A 20,432-nucleotide genomic window follows, 5' to 3' on the forward strand; every position below is an offset into this window, starting at 1 on the left:
TCCATATGCCTCTAGTTGACGAGATGGTAAGTCCAAATACAGAACTGCTTTCAGTAATAGATTAGAGAAGTCATGGGGTCCTGGAAATACAGCTCAGTCAGTGAGGTGTGGGCCACGTAGGCAGGACTCAAGGTTGATCTTTAGCACCTTTGTAAAGAGCTGGGCATAGCAGTTTTAGGGAGCTGGGGACAAGTGGATCACCAGAGATTGTAGATGGCCAAGCTTGATCACCTCGGTGAGTGTAAGGCCAAGCGTAGACTAAAAAACTAACAGACAGACAGACAGACAAAGATAAAGAGTACACGCGTGTTCACTCATGCTCACATGCACACACACACCTAATTTCTAAACATAACCTGTTCAGTCTGGATAATGTTGCTGGTGTGTTTATGACCATTTGGCCAGCCAGTTGGTGTGCTCTTCCCCAGGGAAGACCCCTCTCCCATTCCTCCATTTTTTAAAATAGTTCCTTCTGTATGGCTGAGGCCTGCTGGACCTTTCTTCATCCAGCCTAGCATGTTCACAGACGTCATCCTTCATGCATGAGACTTAATAGTAACTTCTAATATAACTGGGAGACACAATTTCAGAACAAACTCCCTGATCTTCCTGTAGTTATAATTTTTCTGCCAGCCTCTCTGTAATGTTTCTGAGCTTTAGGCACAGGAATATTGTGTAAACTGATCTATTGGAACTGCATTCTGATTGGCTGTGTTTTTTGCAGTGGGCTCTGTTGGCGAAGTTAGGGGAACTGGCTTCCTTATGTGTCAGGTTGACAAAAACTGACCCAGGAAGTCAGAGGAGGGACACCTGACAGGGAATTCTAGCAACATTTCAAAGGCTCGCTGAGGTGGAGACAGTGCCGTGTGCAAAGGTCATAGTTAGAAAAACTGCTTCAGTGTCTCGGTGGAGAGCAAAGAACAAGATATGAGAGGAGCTTAAAGAGCAAGACAGTGCTCACTGACATACGGGAAGAGTAATGAGGGATCTCAAGCTTGTCTGAACAGCAGGTATCCAGAGATATCCCCGTGCATAGCCTTTCCCGATGTCTCTGTTGGTTATGTGCTGGGCTGAGCTTCAGGAGGAGAGCTGGCCGCAGAGTCTGTCTGGTTGGGTTGCCAATGATATTACTCTAGGCTTTCTGCAGAACGGCAGAGCTGTCTCAGGGAAGATAGTAACCCCAGGAGACAGATTAAGTAGGAAGTTTGTGCTATGATTCATCCGAAAGAATGGTAGATTCATCCGAAAGAATGCACCCCAGGTGCTGGACGCATAAGGACCAGCAGACAGACGTGGTCTCTTCACTGTAGAGGCTGCCACTCGGCAAAGGAAGATACAATCAAGGGGGAGCAGAAACAAACGTGGGGAGCGGTTCATTCTGTGAAGTAATCAAATAGAAGAAGGACTGGATTCCTTTCCGAATCCGATTCTGTCTGGGACACATTGGGAGGCTGTAACTACATTCTGCCTGTTTTGAAAGCCTCATTTCACACCGTGTATGCCATCACAGCCGCAAGCACAAATGGAGCATTTCTGAGGGAAGCCCAGTCTGGTCGTCACGGATTACATGAGCACTCAGAGAATGAATTCCATCTGTGGAAACAAGGTCAAAACCAAAGGAGACGCCAGTTTCATGTTCCTAGGCTCTTGTAGCCTATGTTTCATTCTGTCCTTGCATAAATTCAAAGCAAATCCAAAGGAAGAAGCAATGTATTTGTCTGTCTGCCGAATGCTTATCTGGAGACGGCTATTGTATGAAGAAGGCAAAGAGGGGACCCCATGCTTGGGTGGTCCTATTCTGGCTGGGGCACAATACAGGAGCGACGAGGCTGTACCGCTATTTTGCCAGTAGATGGCGCTCAAACAATCCTTTCGGTCTGTCCTTTCTCCTGAAAGAGGAGGGCTTGCTTCTTCCTGTAGGGAAACTTCCCATTTTCCTTCCTGAGTAACATGGACCATCTTAACAGGAAAAAGGAAAGGCAGGTCAGCACTGAGAGACATCAGGCATTTGATGCTGGTGGGGCGGGACAGCACCTCAATTTGTGAGCGTCCATACTGATATTAGCCCACCTCCTAACAATCTTAACCCTCAGTATGTGTTAAGTTAAGCTACTGCTAGATGCTAGTCCCCAGGAGAGTGCCTCCACGCCAAAGTCTAGAGCCCAGAAAGCCTGAAGTTTTCCATCTTCCTGCCCGAGAAAGACAGGTGGGTGGGCTCAAAACTATCTTTGCTGGGAGCCAGAGGTGCTATCCTACTAAAAGCAAGATCTATTTCTTTGTATTTTTCTCAATGTTTAAGTTAGAATAATTTCAAGTCTACAGGGCTGAAAGAATTCTCTGCATCCGTGTTGTCTACCTGGACACACCCATCATCATTTTATAAAACGTGACATCATTTATCCTTTTTTATACTACTAATGTTAATATTTGTGATTTATAAGGTTAGCACAATCTTCCATTCTTTTGTTTTCCTCTTGAGACAGGTTCTCAGCATGTAGCCCACAGTGACCTGGAGCTCTCCCTGTTTTCCTGCTTCATTCATCCTTCCAAGGGCTGGAATGACAGCTGTATTTCATGATGCCTAATTGTTTTTCCTTTTGAACCTAAAATTTGGCACGTGAAGGATTTTAAAACCATCTCCACACACTTTTTTTTTTTTTTTTTTTTTTTTTTTTTTTTTTTTTTTTGAGTATCCCTTCCTTTTTCAGTTGGAAGCATTTCCGCTCCACAAGCACTTCTCCCCCAGGTCCTGAAACCAGCCGCTTCTCTGTGACTCGGGTTTCTTTCAGTGGGGGCATCAGGGCTGTGACTAAGTGCCACCTATTGGAGGCCTGGTATCTAATGTCAAGAGCAAGGATGTTACCAGAGCTCCTTAGACTGGAAAGTTGGCTTCTTTGCTGATTCTTTGAGAATTTCACATCATAGTCCCCAACCACACTCGCTTCCCAGTCCTTCCATGTCTGTCCATCTGTCCCCCATTGTAACTACTCCCAACAGCAGTAGCAACAAAAATCAAGTCCAATTTGTGTTGTCCATACCCTTATCAATATCCCAGGGGCCTACTCCATAAAGAAAGCCGAGACCTTTCCGCCTGTCCCTCAACCAGAAGCTATGATTGTGGGGAGCAACTCTCCAGCATCCCTATCACATTTTAAAAAGCTCTCTTGGTGGCTTTCTTTTTAGTCTGCCATGTTTTGGGGAAGGTATTGGCGTCAGAGTAGTGGTTGTCCCGGAAGCCCTTCATATCCTGAAAGCCCTCTATATCCCGGAAGCCCTCCATATCCTGGAAGCCCTCCATATCCCGGAAGCCCTCCATATCCCGGAAGCCCTCCATATCCCGGAAGCCCTCCATATCCCGGAAGCCCTCCATATCCCGGAAGCCCTCCATATCCCTCTTCTTTAATTGTGTGCCCGTAGCCATCATCATCACTGCCAACGTAGCTTCCTTGCTCTTTGATCTGGAGCTGAGATCATAGGCTTCCTTGTGGTTTCTAGTGACAGCATTGAACATAGGCATGGCCCCTGGATGCCGTAGAACCCACACTTGACCCCCGGAGGAGGTCGAACCCAGAAAGTGAACCATTCTTCACCTTGGGCCTCCATCACTGCTTAGAGCTAGGGAGATCCTGCAGCTGGGTGGCATGCCCCAGGCCCGAGTCTGCATCTGTGAAAGCTCCAGGCTTCTGTATGCCATCCTGCAGGCCCCACTGGGCAGCGACCTGGTCCACTGTCAACCCCGCCCTGTTTCACACCTGCCGCTGTCATTGCAACTCCAGTGTTGTCTTGCTCCACGGTGCATGCACGGCTCTGCCACCTTCCCCACCTCCACCACAGTCATTCCTCACAGTGACACCTGAAGCCACATGAAAGAAGATGGCTTCCTAAGTAGAACCATCCTAATGACCTCCAGGGCTGGTTTCTGGAATGGGATTTTTTTGGGAGGGGGTGGGGGATGGGAGGAGGTCAGATGTTTTGGTTCTTCTTTTAAATTTAATTTTTATTGTATGTATTCACTGTATATAGTACCATGTTACCTAAGGACAATTGTACACAGTCGATATTTATACAGTGAACATATTTTCTCCACAGCCCCCCCTCTTTCTCACCTCCATCTTCCATTAGCCTCCTTTCCTTTCTACTTCCATGTATGTGCATGACTTTTATATATTTATATGAAATGTAGGAACCAAGCACGTGTTAGAGAAAGCATATGTTTGTCTTTATCAGACTGGCCTACTTTGCTTAACATCATCACCTCCAACTGTATCCATTTTCTTGCAAATATGACTTCGTTCTTCTCTAGGGCTGAAACATGCCATGTATATAGGCCACACTTGTTTATCCATTGCCACGTTCTTAGACATGTAGGCTGGTTTCATAACACAGACACTGTGGGTAGTGCTGCAATACACGGCAGTGTGCAAGTGGGTAGTGCTGCAATACACAGCAGTGTGCAAGTGGGTAGTGCTGCAATACACGGCAGTTCTTGTTGTCTTGGAGTCCTTCAGGGCAGCACCCAGGAGTGATAGGATTGGGTCATGTGGTTCTAGCTTGATATTTTTTGAGGAAACTTTATAATAATTGGATTTGCTTATTTCCCCTCCAGTAGTGTATAAGGGTTCCATTTTACTCACACCCTTGCCAATATTCATTGAGGGTTTTTTGTTTTGTTTTGTTTTGTTTTGTTTTGTTTTGTTTTTTTTTTTTTTTTTTTTTTTTTTTTTTTTTTTTTTTTTTTTTTTTTGTGGCTGCCATTCTAATTGGGAGGTGATGGAATCCTAATATAGTTTCAACTTATATTTCTTTGGTGGCCAATAGACTCAAACAGTTTTTCACGTGTTTGTTGGCTCTTTTTGTTTTATCTTTTGCACACTGTCCATTTCATTAGCCCATTTATTGACTGCATTGTTCAGTTTCTTGCTGTTTAATTTTTTTAGTTCCTTGTATATTCTACATATTAATCTTATCTCAGATATGGAGCTACTGACGATTTTCCTACAATTCTGTGAATCCTTTCCCATTTGATCATATGCATACTTTGCTGTGCAAGAATCTGTAATCTCACAAGGTGCTGTTTCTCAACTGTCATTTCCTCAGTTGACTTAAGTCTTATTCAGAAAGTCTTTGCCTATTCCTGTGTCTTGAATCATTTCCCTACTTTCCCTAATACATTCAGAGTATTCAGGTTCTACATTAAGATCTTAAATCCATTTTGTGTTGATTTTTATACAGGACAAGGGACATGGATCTAGTTTCATCTTAGAATGGTATTTACTTAACTTGACCCCCAGCCTGCTCCTTGCTCACCCACACATGTGAGCTTCAGGAAGACCTGAAGCCCTGAGGATATTACTGTGTGATATTGTAGCCAAAACTACATGGATCCCAAGGCTTCAACCTCTGAAGGATACTGGGGATCTAAGGAGGTTAGGAAAGCAACCCATATGAGAGGATTTATGGGGAGAGATTATGTTCCCCTAATACGTTTATCTTCTTACTTGTGTTTTGGACAAAGTCAGAGGAACAGAAGACTTGGCTGTGAGCCATGCCCCAAAATGTTTGAGAGCTAGAATATCTGAGATGATGTGTGTGCAGGTGAATGCATGAGCCATATTCAGATAAGATTAAGAAAAATTGAGATGGGAAGGATCAGAGGAAGAAAGAAGGGTTGGGTGGGAGCCAGGAACAGAGACAAGGGAGACAGGGATCTGTAACTTTAATTTTTTCAAATCTTATTTTTAATGATGGTTGTTAAATGCTTTAATCTCTCTTGTAGCCCACCACCTACCAGGTAGTAGAAAAGAAAGGATACGGGGGAAGTGGACCTATTTAGAAAGGTTCTTTGGAGCAACTCCCATCAGTTTACAGGCTGGCAGGCGGCAGCAGCTTGGTCCATTCACAAACACCTCCCACAAACACCAGCAGTCTGGTTCAGTTGAGTTGGGTTAGCAACAGCGGTGACATGACCTGAGACAGCCAGGCCTCAGCCTTGGCTTGAGTCAGCAGTAGGGACCAGCCAGAACACCAGAAATTCTTGTCTGTACCTCACTTGGGGAAGCGAAGATCATCGAAGACCCACAAGCATTACACAGCTAGCTGTACTAGCAAGCCAAGTTCTGTCCCATCACTCCGTGGAGTCCTATTTATACCCTCCAAACATCACATGTCTTGCCTTAGCATGTACATCCAATTAGCCCGAATCATCGGATTCCTAACAAATGGAATTCAACTATAAATGTCAGGCGAACCAATACTTGCATGTTGTTAGCAAAGAATCCTTCATCCAGTGTCTTTACACAGGCTTGCTTTAGAAGAGCATCCTGTGTCTGTTTCACAAGTCTGCCTTTGCCTTTCACACCTCTGTCCACTTCAGGAAAACACTCCACGTGTTTGCCCCAGCAAAACATGACCCAACAAACCTGAGTCTCTAAAGAACCCTTGAGTTTCCACTTCAGGGATCACTCATTGAAAACCAGATCATCTGTGTCCTGACTTTAGGGAAAGAACAATGTGCAGTTGGGTTTACAGTGAGGAGGGCATTGTGAAATGTCTAACAGCCTGGACTTGAACCTTACAAAATTGGAAATCATGATTTCTCTTTTATGAATAGAGACAAAACAAGAATGGTCCTTAGAGAATTTGTGTGTGTGTGTGTGTGTGTGTGTGTGTGTGTGTGTGTGTGTGTGTAAAACAGTCAAATCATATGCTGCCTATAAATCCCTTAGTTTAAGAAATAATAAATACTCAATACATAGTTAATGATTATGCTGATTAGTTTTAACTATCCACTTGATACACCTTAGAATCATCCAGGGGACAAAGTCTTAAAGAGAATGTATCTAGATCAGATTGGCTTATAGGCACATCTGTGAAAGATTGCCTTGATTGTTAAGTAGCATAGGAAGACCAGCCTATCATGGGTGGTACCATTCTTTAGGCAGTGGATCCTGAACAATATAAGAGAGGAGAAAGCTAGCAAGCAAGCGTGTGTGTATGAGTAGCTTTTCTCTGGTTTTGTCTGTGGATGTGAATAGCTGCCCCAAGCCCCCGCACTGTGACTTTTCTGTTATGATGCTCTGCAACGTGGAACTGTAAGCCAAAGGAATCTTTCTCCCTTAGGTTGCCATGTCTTCCAGAGAAAAACCAGAAGCCAGGCTTTTGGTGATCCAACAAGCCAGCACGTTGGAGCAGAAATCTAAAGCAAATACAAGCTGTCTGTTTTCTGAAACAGAGTTCTGCTAGTTGAGCAGAGTTAGGTGAGACAGCAGATCTCTAAAGGATGTTGCCATTGCAAGTTCACAACCCTGTGGTCTCACGACCTCTTACTTCCACAGTGTCTTAGTTTTGTAGTCTAGAAAGTGGTGCGAGTCAGAAAGAGGAGATTTTATAGGGCTTCTGGTGCTTGGATTTCAAATGCTCTCTGGTGGGATTCTAGCCTTAGTCCTGACCCAGACACTAACTCCCGACCTGATCAAGTTAAGCTAAACAATCTTCATCTTACATAGCTAATAAAGGTGATCGAATTCCTGCTTGAAAGAAGTGATGGACCTTTTGTGTTTTACTGTTGTAAAACAAACAAAACCACAGTAAAGAGAACAATTAGCCAAATGAAATAGTTTCTAGATAATCTAGTTGTGGAACTTCCAGATCAGAACTGTGAATAACTTTAAATAAATTATATTAAAGGATCTATAAGAAAATATGGTTCTTATGAATAAACATGAGAAATGTCAATTGAGATTTAAAAAATTAAAGAACAAAGCAAACATGCAAGAACTATGAACACCATATTTGAAATTAACAACAAAAAAAGGTCAAGAAATCAAGGAGAAGGAAGAATCAGATAATTAAAAATAGGCTAACAAAAGTCAGCCAAAATAAATGGATGGAACTAGAGACTATCATCCTGAGTGAGGTAACCCAGTCACAAAAGAACACACATGGTATGCTCCCACTGATAAGGCGGATACTAGCCCCAGAAAGCTCTGAATACCCAAGAAAAAATTCATAGACATTATAAAGCTAAAAAAAAAAAAAAAAAAAAAAAAAAAGGAAGGCCAAAATGGGGATGTCTTAGTATTTCTTAGAAGGGAGAACAAAACACCCACGGAAGGAAATGCAAGGTCAAATATAGGAGCAAGGATTGAAGAAAAGATCACTTAGAAGCCACCTCACCTTGGGATCCACTATATATGCAGCCACTAAATCCAAGCACTATAGCTGATCCCAAGAAGACTTATTGGCAGGAACCAGTAGAGATGCCCCCTCAGCGACTATGTTAGAGTCATATAGATACAGCTGAGCATGCTTGCAGCTAACCATTGGTCTGAATTAGGGGACCCCAATGAGGTTGCTAAAGAAAGGACCTAAGGGAGCTGAAAGAGGTTGCAACCTCATGGGAAGATAACAACATTATCAACCAACAAAACCCTCCAAAACTCTCATGGACTAAAACACCAACCTTTGTGTGCACTTTGAGAGACCTGTTGATCCAGTTGCATATGTAGCTGAAGATACCAGTGTCTGGCATCAGTGTGAGAAGAGGCTTTTTGTCCAGGGAGGGCATGTTTTCCAGGTTTAGGGGAATGCCAAGGCAAAGGGGTGGAGAGGGGGATCAGGAGGGAGTGCGCCTTTGTAAAGGCAAATGGAGGGGGAGGGGGAATTGAAGCAGGGTGAAAGGAAAGGGATAACATCTCAAATGTTAATACAGAGTATCTAATAAAAAGAAAATGAAAAATATCAGCCAAAATAAAGTATAGAGACAATATATACAAAATCATCTATGTTAATTTTTATTAGTATATATTAGTTGTAAAAAATACTAGTTTCACTGTGATATATATATATATATATATATATATATATATATATATATATATATATATATGCAAGAAGTAGATTGAGGGAGGGACCTAGTGGAGGTGGCAAAATAGAATAATGGGGGTGGAATACAGTCAATCCAGCTTTCTTTTCAACCCCCTCCAGTTCCTATCTTTTTGGCTGGATTAGCAAGCTGATAGTGTGCATTTTTGGAGAGGACCCTTGAAGTTTCAGAGTGGAAATATCTGCTGCCTCAGAGTGGTATATATGTTTTTTGCTCAACAGTTATTTTTAACTAAAGGCATGACACATGTGGTCTAGGGAGACAGGGCTTTGAAATGCTTTGATTTGGCAGCGACCTATTGAATTATTTGATATAGTCACCCATTTGGTTAACAGTTCATGGAGCTTCAGCTTGATACTTACAAAGAGGTGAACAAGGCAATGTCCCTGCCCTCGCAAAGCTGTGCTATTAAGTACAGAAATAATTCGATCAGCAGTCTTCATAAAGTGCCAGGCTGGCTGCTTTTTTAGGCCAAATCCCAGCTTGGAAGGTCTAGTGTCCCTGGTGAAGACAAGAGTTCCACTCAACTCAGTGCCTTCTCCTGCTCCTTGCTGTGTTGTGCTGAAGAGGTGCTGTTCTAAACACCATGCTCAGTCTCCTTTAGCCTGCTCTATGGTCCTCATTAGAACCATTTTATAGACAGGAACACTGATGTGCTCAGGGAGCTGTGAGTGGACCCATATATGAGTGCAGAAGCCTGGCACCAGAACCGGTGCTACCTTTCTCACAGCCGAGGTCACGGCTCTGAGGGACCGTCTGAGGACCTAGAAGGTGATGGTGGGATAACTGGAGTCACACAGAGGGCTCAGGCTTTTCTGCCCCTGACCTAGGGTGCTGGTAAATTAGCATACCACCATTAGGCCTTGTCTCTGTCAACTGTGGACCCACTGAGTCTGCTGGGTTATAGGCAGTGTCATCATTTGGCTCTATAGGATCTGAACTATAGGGCAGAACCTGAGCTTCCCTGGGAATCTTACACTAAGAGTGTGTCTGTGACCCACACAGGGCTCAATAGAAAGAACAAAATGATTGTCATTTACAGAGCATCTATAGGAAGCGGGTGCTGTGCTGGACTGGAGTTAGAGCTCAGTTGAAAGAGTACCTGCTTCCCCAAGAGGGAAGATGAAAAATAACAAAATCAAACCACTTCTCAGAAGCGTGTGTCTCTCTTGCTACCCCACCCCCAATGCCGGCGATGATGAGACATGTGTGAGTGTTGGAGGTGCTCGTTTCTGTGAGAACCTTCCAGTTCTCTCACTAGTTTGGAATTTGAGAAAGACTTCCTTTTAACTCTGTAAACGGAAGCAAAGGTCTGTCTGTCTGTCTGCCTGTTCTGTTCATGTTGGGCTGCAGCAGAACAGAGGTGAGTCCAGGGTTTGGAAGAATTGGGGCATGGTCTAGACACACACACACACACACACACACACACACACACACACAAACAAGCATGCACACACACATACACACAACACGCACAGACACAGACAGAGAAACAGAGAGAGAGACAGAGAGACAAAGAGAGAGACAGAGACAGAGAGAAATACAGAGAGAGAAACAGATACACACACAGGCAGATACAGACAGAGACAGAGAGAAATACACAGAGAGACATAAAGACAAAGAGAGAGACAGAGAGAAATACACAGAGAGAACCAGAGAGAGACAGAGAGACAAAGAGAGAAATACAGAGAAACAGAGAGAGACAGAGAAACAGAGACAGAGAGAGACAGAGAGACAAAGAAAGAAAAATACAGAGAAACAGAGACAGAGACGTACACATACACACACACACAGAGAAACGGAGACAGAAATACAGAAAGAGAAACAGAGATACACACATAGACACCTTCACACAGAGAGACAGAGAGAAAAAGAGAGAGACAGAGACATACACACAGAGACACCTACACACAGACACAGGTATACACACACACACACACACACACACACACACACACACACACACGATGCACTGTAAAACATCATTAGGGAACTTAAGCACATCTTCTGGGCCCTGAGCCTGCTCTGGTCTTTTAACTCAGGACCACCTGCCTGGTTGGCCAGTGGCACTTCCTTGGCAGGGACTCTGGCTCTATTCACTGTTCTGTCCTGGGCAGAGAGGTGTATTAGTTTGTCTCTGCACCCAGATCAGCCACCTCCAGAGGAGAGGCAGAAGTGGGAAAGAGCAGAGGGAGCCCCTAATAGAGGAGAGAGTGGGTCTCTTCCTTTCTGCCCAGTGCCCCTTCTCCAAGCACATTTTCAGAAATTGGCCTCTTTGTCTTTGGGTGGCTGGAAATTTCCTCCTCTTGAAGCCAAATAGTCCCTCCCCTTCAGAGTAAGAGGGAAGAGCAGGCTGAAAAGCCCAGCCCCTGCATATGTTTTGCAATGCTGGCTACCTCTGGAGGCCAACTCTAGGGCAGACATTAGTGGTCCAGCCTACCCTGGGTGGGACTGGGGGCTCCAAGCAGTCCAGAGTCTGCATGAAACCCTGGAGCTTCCTAGCTTCATGAAGGAGACCAAGATGAGAGGACCTTCAGACACAGGCTGTCTGACTCCAGCTTCCACACAGAGAAAGGAGGAAGGATGCAACCAGAAACAGGCTGGCAGCCTTCAAGCTGCTTCTCCTCCAGGGACTGGGGGGCTCCCAGCAGGAGATTTGTAGGGGGAGCTGAGACTTAACACCTAGGCTAGGAAGCTGCCAGGCTCTAGAGGGCTGAGGCTGTACAGGGAGGGAAGCTTCTATTTTGTCTCTCACACCCAGGGTAGCACGTAGCACTTCCTTAGTCTTGTAACAGATGGGCAGATGTGGGCGAGAGAGTGAGGTGTGCAGGAAGAATGTGTGCTTCGGGTGGGAGACACTTCACGTGTGGGACTCTGGAAGAGGAGGAAAGGTCTTTCTGCTTCCTGATGCAGTGACAGAGGCTTAGATCAGAAAGTCCCTAAGGTAGAGCAATGTCTCATTCAAGACAATTACAGATCCACATCCAAATCCCTGTTCCGCCACTCAGTAGCAACCGCTGATTTTCACTGATTTTTTTTTTTCTGTTACCACTTTCACGCATAATCTGCCTGAAGCCTCAGGAACCATACAGCCTAAGTATACTTTATTTACACGGGACTGGGGTTGACTGAGGTTTGCAGAGGTGAAGTAACCTATCCAAAGCTGCACAGCTAGTAAAGCTGAAGCTGAGTCTCAAGGGACAGTTCTGTCCTCACTGAGAGCCTTGCAGGGTCCTCTGTTGGCCATCAGAGCTTGGGAGCATTACCCTCTTACCCACAGTATTCAGCACCATGTGATGGAAAGAGAAGCCAAAAATTTCAACGTTGTGATGTGTGTTATAATGAAGACAAAACATAGTGAAGTTGGACTGTAGGACAGGGGGCAGGTGTCTCCATGGGTAACTGAAAAGAGGCTTGTTGAATAAGTGACAGCTGAGGCTACTGGGCAGAAGGAGGGAGACCATGATCTTCTTAGGTTGAACTTGAAGCAAGCTCAAGGCCAGACATTAGGAAGGTTAGTGTGATTGGCGCCGAACGGGCAGGCAGATGGCTGTGATTAAGAGGTGACATTACACAGTCATCAAGGCAAGGCTGTGACGTCACTGTGTTGTGTGATTTTCCCTGGGGAGATGTGAACAAATGTCTGTCCACTCCAGACAGGTCATGGATGAGTCAGTGAGTTTGCCTGGGTTACTTACGGGAGGAGTACATATGTGGAATTATTTATAGGAATGCGGATAACTGACTCAAAGACAGCTGCATCATAAAAATAAAATTAAAATTAAATATAAAATAAATAAAGGTCCTAGAGTAGGCAACCACATGCTGCACAAGTTATAGGCAGCTTCACTCATTGGAGAGTGTCCTCTGCTCAGCAATTGTTAGTGCTTTTATAAGGGGCCTTGTAAATTTCTGGAGCATCCTCAGCCTTGTAAGTTTCGTTAACTTCTTGCATCATACATGCTTCCCTTTTTTTCATTTGACTTATCATCCTTTTCTTTCCAGACAGGACGTTTCAATGCTATACAACACATGAGAAGATGCTCCCACAGGGGATGGCCCTTGGTCAGCTTAAACCAAGAGTACAACCATATGAGTAGTTTATTATTATTATTATTATTATTATTATTATTATCATCATCATCATCATCATCATCATCATCATCATCATTATCATTATTATCATAATTTAAGATGGTGAAGACACATCTGGCAGCTATGGGGAGAATAGAATGCTGGGTGTTAAAGATACATGCAGGACGGCTTGGAGGAGACTGGGCCTTCTCAGGAGTCTACCACTTTTTATGGTAGAGCAAGGTAGTGCTACACATCTCAGTGAAGAGACAAATTAGACATCTTAGTCATTCACAAAAGCCTTGGGCCTCATCCTTGACAAAAGCAGGGTTTAGGCTCTTTTCCTAGGATACATTTCTACTGTCATATGGCCATGGATAACACCTACTGATGTTACCATTTTTCTTAGTCGCTTTTCAGAGGATTGGCTCTGGAATGGACCTACTGTATATCTAGTTTCTAGATTTTGATCTCTGTCTAGAACTGGAGTAAATAACTTTTTCCTATGGGAGTCTAGATAGTATTTTCATTTGTTGAGATCCGACTATAGCTCATGACTTCTCAACTCTGCTACTATTGTGAATTTGGCCAAAGAACCAAATACAATATACCAGTGGATGAACATGGTTGTGGGCAAGAAAATGTGTTGCCTTTTATGATGTTTTGCTTTGAAACTTAGGCTATCCTTAAATGTACATTCTTCTTGCCTCAGTCTCCTTGGGTACTGAGATTACAGGTGTGCACACCCACACCCAGCCCTATGAGACTTCATTTATAGCAACAGGAAATAGATTCCATTTGGCTCATTGAGTCACAATTTGCCAAGATCAGATGAAGAAAACCATTTATTTATATTATTCATGTGATTTTTTTTTCTATAAAGTCAACTGAAAATGTTTATCACAAACCAACTTTCAAAAACAGGGTGCATTTTAACACTATGTTAACATGGAACTGGAAGAACTCCTCTGTTAGGGACTTCTAAACCTTAGTGCTACCTTTTGAAGAAGTTTATGGGACCAGGGAAGCAGGCAGTGGGATGCTTCTGGCTCTAGCCAGGAACTTGCTTTTTATCTATAGTTTGCATTTTTAGTAGTTAGACTTAATGAGAGCTTGAACAAGTGAACTTGGAGGTGAGGAAAAAGTGAAAATCATTAATCTGGTTTCCTTGGTGGAAGATCATTTGTCCTTTCCAGTGTTAGGCATTAAAGAAGAATTTATAACATAGTTTGTCACAGAACGGATTCACAACTGGTCACAGAGCATGGAAACACATATATGGTCTAACCATGTGGGAAGGGGACAGAGGTGATGTGGGGCAGTCTGGGTCTCATGTGGAGGTAACAGGAGAATGAGTGGAGTCACGGGGAGGCAGCAGATCCTGTGTGTGGACTTTACATCAGGTGTAGCTCAGCCTTAGTCTCTCAGTGGTGAGACTGAAAAACTGGAATGGTGCCACCTATCCCATATGATTAAGTGGAATGAATGGGTTAAATTATGTAAATCTTCTTGACTAAGACCTATTAACATTCTCCTTCCTTTTGTCCTTTCATTTGTTGACCTTTAGTGTCCTTTGATAAATGTGACTAAAACATACTTCTCCCACAGTTTTTCTGTTGACCTCATTATCTGTGTGTCAATATTTTTTTTCTCTTTTCAGGATGTGGCCAGGTTCTTCGAGCTTCAAAGGGTCAGATCTTGTTGGAGAGCTATCCCTTAAATGCTCACTGTGAATGGACCATTCATGCCAGTCCTGGGTTTATCATCCAGCTGAGGTAAGAAGCTGGACCCAAATATAAAGCATACGAGCCTATAAGGACACTGGTAGGCTGGAAAGTCCTGTGACCCAGTGACCAGGGATAAGACACAGACATCATTCTCCTCCATTCTGCCTCCTAGAAGCACTTCTTTTTTTCCTTCCCAGGGGAGTGGATGATTCTATCACTCATAGCATATCTGAGGATGTTGTTCTTCTCTAACAAGTGGTGAGGGAAGGTGGAGGAGGTTAAAACCCCTGGTCCTCTGAGTTATGAGCTTTCAGTATTTTCCAAGTGAACCAATTCATGCTATCTAGCTTCTTAGATGTCTTCCTGCCCATCATAGGAGCAATGTGGTACCAATCACTGAAAGGGAGAAGCAAGCTAGATCCCTTTCTAAATCCTCTCTAGAACCAAATACTTGGTATCTGGTGCCTCCTCAGCTGGAGGACTTGTGCTTGGAAACAAGGTTCAGTGATTGGGGTTTCCTAGAGGAAAGCTGGTCCAAGGAGCCAGTGAGAGCCCATAGTCTTCCTGTTTAATGGGTTCTGAACTGGATCTGTGGAGATGAGCAAGAGGTGCTAAATGCCACAAGTTAATATTTCAGTAGTTCAGGGACCAAGACAAATGGTTATTTCAGAGCCTCCGAGGGTGTCTCCAAGACTCAGGGCACAAAAATAAACTTCTCCTAGAATAAAATATAAGATCTAGAAATGTGTCAGCTATTCAGGAGTTCCAGAGAAGCACTGAATCATGGGAGCTCTTTTCTCTTATTTAAATATGGGCCTCCTGGCCAGGGACAGCTGAAACAGTGAAGACATTTGGGGACATATGTAGAATGCTTTCCGCAAAGCTCATCCCCAACACTCTATTTCCAGCACCCCACCAGAGCCACACGGCTATGGAAGTCTGTCTCCCTGGCCATAAAATAATCTCAAGGCTACCCACAAACCTTTGTGTCCACTGTCACAATTTTACCACAAGCATCACCAATTCTCCTGGTGATGGATCCTGGATCCTGCCTAGTCTTCTTGCTTCTACTTTGACCAATGCTACCATTTCCCTCCACATAGGGCTACCATGGTCTTTATACAGTGGAAATCTAGCCATCACACTCTTGTTGAAACCTGCCAGTGCCCAACTACTAGATACCCAAGGAAACTGGGTCTCCCCAGAATGCAGGATAAAACTCTGGCTCTCATGGTTGGCCTCAGCACTGTTCCTTCACTCACAGCCTTGCAGTAGTCTTGACGTTTTTTCAGGTCCTCATCCATGCAACACTCGTTCCTGCCACCAGGACGTCTACACCCAGAGATTCTCCTCCCTGGACCACACTTGCTCATGACCGTCATGAGTCTGACTCTTTTGCAATACTTGAATCTTGGCTCAAAAATCAGGTTTTCAGAAAGGCCTTACTTGATGGTAGACTTTTCTTTTTCTCCACTAGAGTTAATTTCTACTCTTATCCAGTTTATTTGGCACCTGTGACATGTCTCTTTCTTTATCATCTCTTTTCTATATTGAGTATCTCTGTGAAGCCATCATCTGACCTTGAACTCACCTCCAGGATAGACCTGGGCCCACCTGCTCCTTCTATCATCCTTTTCCCATGCAGGTTTGGCATGTTGAGCCTGGAGTTTGACTACATGTGCCAATATGACTACGTTGAGGTCCGTGATGGGGATAACAGGGACAGCCCCATTATCAAGCGTTTCTGTGGCAACGAGAGGCCAGCTCCCATCAGGAGCACTGGCTCTTCACTCCATGTCCTTTTCCATTCTGATGGCTCCAAGAACTTCGATGGCTTCCATGCTGTCTTTGAGGAGATCACAGGTAAAGAGCACAGAGACAAATTTAGCTGTGGATGGCTTGCTTTATAAAAGCACCTTTCTATGTCTTCTTGTTCGTCTTTATTTCAAAGTTAGGATGCCCAACTCTCAGAAGCAGCTCACAAAGTGAGGACAAAAGAGGAATGATAAGGACTTTTCTTTTATTTCTTCATCAAAGCTCATCCAAAACTAGAACCAGGAATTATGCCTCCTTCATGTAGAAGAGATGGCCGGAGCTCAGAAGGGCTGTGTTATATACTGGGAACCCACAGGTATAACGGTGGAGCCTAGGATTTTTTTTTTTTCTTAATTAAAGCTTTGGACTTTAACAATCATGTGAAGAAATCACTTGTGGAAGCATTGTGATGCGAGCTTCATGACTTTGGAAAGATTCTTCTGCCTTTTTGAGTCTCAGTTTTCTAAGAAATAACAACAGCAACAAAAAGATAGGCTGATCTGTAAAGAAATTCTAGAGGAAAAAGCTCGTACAATTTAAATATGCAGTTACTTCCTAAACCAGGAGTCTGTAAACAGGTATCAAAAACTGTAAGTACCAGGCCATGCTCCGGTAATAACTCCCACTTGTGTTCAGGAAATCCTAATTAAACTCAGAAGGTCACAAAAATGAACACAACAAGACAGGAAAGTAGAAAGGGGTTTAGTAAGACTAGGAGGGGGCATGAAAGGCTGATGGGGGTGCAAACATAATCAAAATATATCATGTCTATGTGCGGAATTGTCAAAAAGTAAAGATTTAAAAATATTTATTTGGGGCTGGAGAGATAGCTCAGTGGCTAAGAGCACTGAGAGCTCTTCCAGAGGTCCTGAGTTCAATTCCCAAGAACCACGTAAGGGCTCACAACCATCTGTAATATAATGGGATTCGATGTCTTCTTTTGATGTGTCTAAAGACAGAGACAGCATACTCATATACATAAAATACATCGATAAATCTTTAAAATTTTAAAAAGTTACTTATTTTACGTGTACGGGTGTTTGGTCTGAACACGTGTGTACAGCATTTGTTCCTGGTGCTCACAGAGGGCATCAGATCACCTGGGATGGAGTGACAGACAGTTGTGAACTGCCACATGGGTGCTAGAAATTGACCCTGGGTCCTCTGGAAGAGCAACGAGTTCTCTGAGCCTCTAAGTCATCTCTCCAGGCTCAGAAAAAAAAAAGGCTTAAACTACAGTACTAAATATCATTTACTGATTACTGCAAGATCAACTTCGATCCTGTTCTTTCTGCTCCCATCTGGTCCTGTCTTGAGATAGGATTTGACCTTCTGGGACAAAACACTGAACCTAAGGTATAGCTTCAGCTCTTCCTGTTGTGAGTCTGAATTGCTCACGTTTTCCACAACAAGCTTCTGCTTTAAGGTCATTTTTCAAAGCTACTGAGTGAGAATAGGAGACTAATAGAAAGTGGCAGTCTGGTTACCCAGAAGGCCTTGGGAGGGATATCTACTGTGAGAGTCTCAGGGAAAGAGAAGGTGAGGGGTTAGGATTAGAGGTCCTTCAGCCATGCCCTTCCACCAAGGTCAGCATCCTGGCTGCCCAGTCTTCCCTTCCTTAAAGGTGGTTCTCACAGCAGCTTTGCACAGTTGTACCTGATTGTCCAAGTGTCTGGCTTCCTCCCATGCTATGTCCCATGGTGCTCTGCAGGGAAATATGCTTTATTGCCAGAGTGGAGGATGGTCAGCCTGTGGCTAGACCCCCCATTCAGTAATAGCCCCTCAGAATAGACTGAAAAGACAAGCAGGAGGCATCTGTGGGTATTTGGAACAAGCAGCCAGAGCTGGCTGTTGAGGTAGTCAGTGTGGAAAGTAGCAGCTCATTAGTCTATGGCCCTGTGACTGAAGAAGCATCTTTCACCTCTGAGGAGCATTGGCCAACAGCAGATAGTACCACCTCCTGTCCTCAAGCACTCCCAACTATGTGCTGATCCTTCAGTTATTCCCTCTGGCTAAGCTCACAGGTCCCAAACCCACACTTCAAAATCCTGCAGGCTCTGCATCATCAAATTCTCTCTCCTCTGCTACCCTTCTCTTTCCCCATTGAGCTCTGTTTTTTTCCTTTTGTTGACTGTCCTGCAGCTCTTCTCTTGTCCACAGTAAACTAGCTACATTATGCTTCAGGTTGAAATCATTGTCTATTTTTTCTTTCTAAAGCCTTGATTTTGTAAATAGGAAGTCCTGTGTATCTCTGTATTTCTCCAGGGCCCTTATTACTTCTTCACTGAACCAGGTCAAAGGAAACAATTCTTATACAAAGCAAAAATTAATCAGGAATGATGGCTAACACATACACTAATGTTTCTCATTGGCTTTTGCAGAAAAAAAAGTCCCTAATGTTGCAGTACATATTAAAATTGTTTTAACCTTTCAACCCGCACTTTGCTGATTCCTGCTCAGGTCCATCTGGTACTTGGGGGCTCTCTAAATTGGTGGCCTTACACAGCCTCTATGAATTCTGGTGTGCTTCTCTCCACCGCCCTTGTTGTTTCTGTCCCAGGTGCATATGACCGCCCTGTCATGTTGTTCTCACTCACTTCCCCTTAGTGTGTTGTTGCCAAACTTTAGACACACACATCCCAACTCTGTGGTATGCTTTATGTGTTCTGCCACTACATCCTTTGAACTCAAGTAGTCACATCAAAGAACACACAAAACTACCCTGATCCAATAGATATAGTATAGTTTGCTAACCTTTCTAAGTCAAATGATCTTGTACAATTCTATTCCTTATAAAACATTTATAACAACCTTGTATATGAAGAGATGCACCAAGAGAGACAAAAACATCTGCCTCTATATTTGTTCCTCCCTGAAATCCACTCTCTCTCTCTCTCTCTCTCTCTCTCTCTCTCTCTCTTTCTCTCTATCTATCTATCTATCTATCTATCTATCTATCTATCTATCTATCTATATCTCTATTTCTATCTCTATCTCTATCTCCTCATCCTGCTTCCACTTTCTGTTCCTAGACCTTTTCTGCCTATCTCATGTCCAATTATGTATCGCCTTAACAGGAACCTACACCCTAAGATGCTCAGTAAACCACAGATTGAGTTTCAGTAAGATTTGGAAAGAGCAAATATTATGTGTGTTGTTAGAACTTTGTACGCACAGTGGGCCACTGAACTAAGAAGTTGTGCAGAAATGAAATCTAAGCCATTATCTATTGAGTCTTGGGGAGTCTAAAGTATATCCCATTTGGTTCTGGCTTAGTGAAACAGTGAGTTATTTAGGGTTCTTGCAGGAGCATTAGTGAGTGCCGCTCTGATAGCATCTGCCAGCATGGATGATTGCTTCCCAAAGGCTCCACTGGAGCCGCCTTTGCAATTTGCAGGCAGCTACACCACTGAAGATTTTCTTTTTTTCCAGCATTTGTTTGCTGATTGTATAACCTAGAGGAAGAAGCTACTGAGTCCCTGTGGGAGAGACGTTTCATGATGCTGCTTTCACTGGTGCAGTGCTCCTGTGGGTTGCCTTATGTTTCTCAGACCACATGTGGATGCCTTGAGCACACTTTTGGCTGCTTCAGACATATCAAATAGTATCAGCATCATTTGGCATTTAATAGCTATGTGTTTTTTTGCATTGTAAAATCGCAGCAGCACGAATTCAGTAAAAGAAACAAAAACATTGTAAGAAGTTGGGGAAAATGTATTGGTCTAGATTACAGGCTTGGAGAGGTGGATGCATTTTGGGTGGTGACACTGACAGATACCTTCTATTTCAGCGTGTTCCTCATCCCCTTGTTTCCACGATGGCACATGCCTCCTTGACACAGCTGGGTCTTTCAAGTGTGCCTGTCTGTCTGGCTACACTGGGCCACGCTGTGAAAACCGTGAGTATGCTTATTGGTAGGATTAAAGGTGTTA

The 20,432-nt window shown here is 43.7% G+C and overlaps 1 protein-coding gene across 1 annotated transcript in view; it reads left to right on the plus strand.

The window, feature by feature from the left end:
• Positions 1-20,432, plus strand: part of PAMR1 (peptidase domain containing associated with muscle regeneration 1) — an 89,508-nt gene that overhangs the window by 39,206 nt on the left and 29,870 nt on the right. Inside the window, exons 4-6 of the mRNA XM_080931662.1 lie at positions 14,619-14,733; positions 16,331-16,548; positions 20,291-20,398. Coding sequence (XP_080787788.1) covers positions 14,619-14,733; positions 16,331-16,548; positions 20,291-20,398 — 441 coding nt within the window. The remainder of the gene's footprint in view (positions 1-14,618; positions 14,734-16,330; positions 16,549-20,290; positions 20,399-20,432) is intronic.

Source organism: Micromys minutus (genome assembly GCF_963924665.1).
Source record: "Micromys minutus genome assembly, chromosome: 17".
NCBI lineage: Eukaryota > Metazoa > Chordata > Mammalia > Rodentia > Muridae > Micromys > Micromys minutus.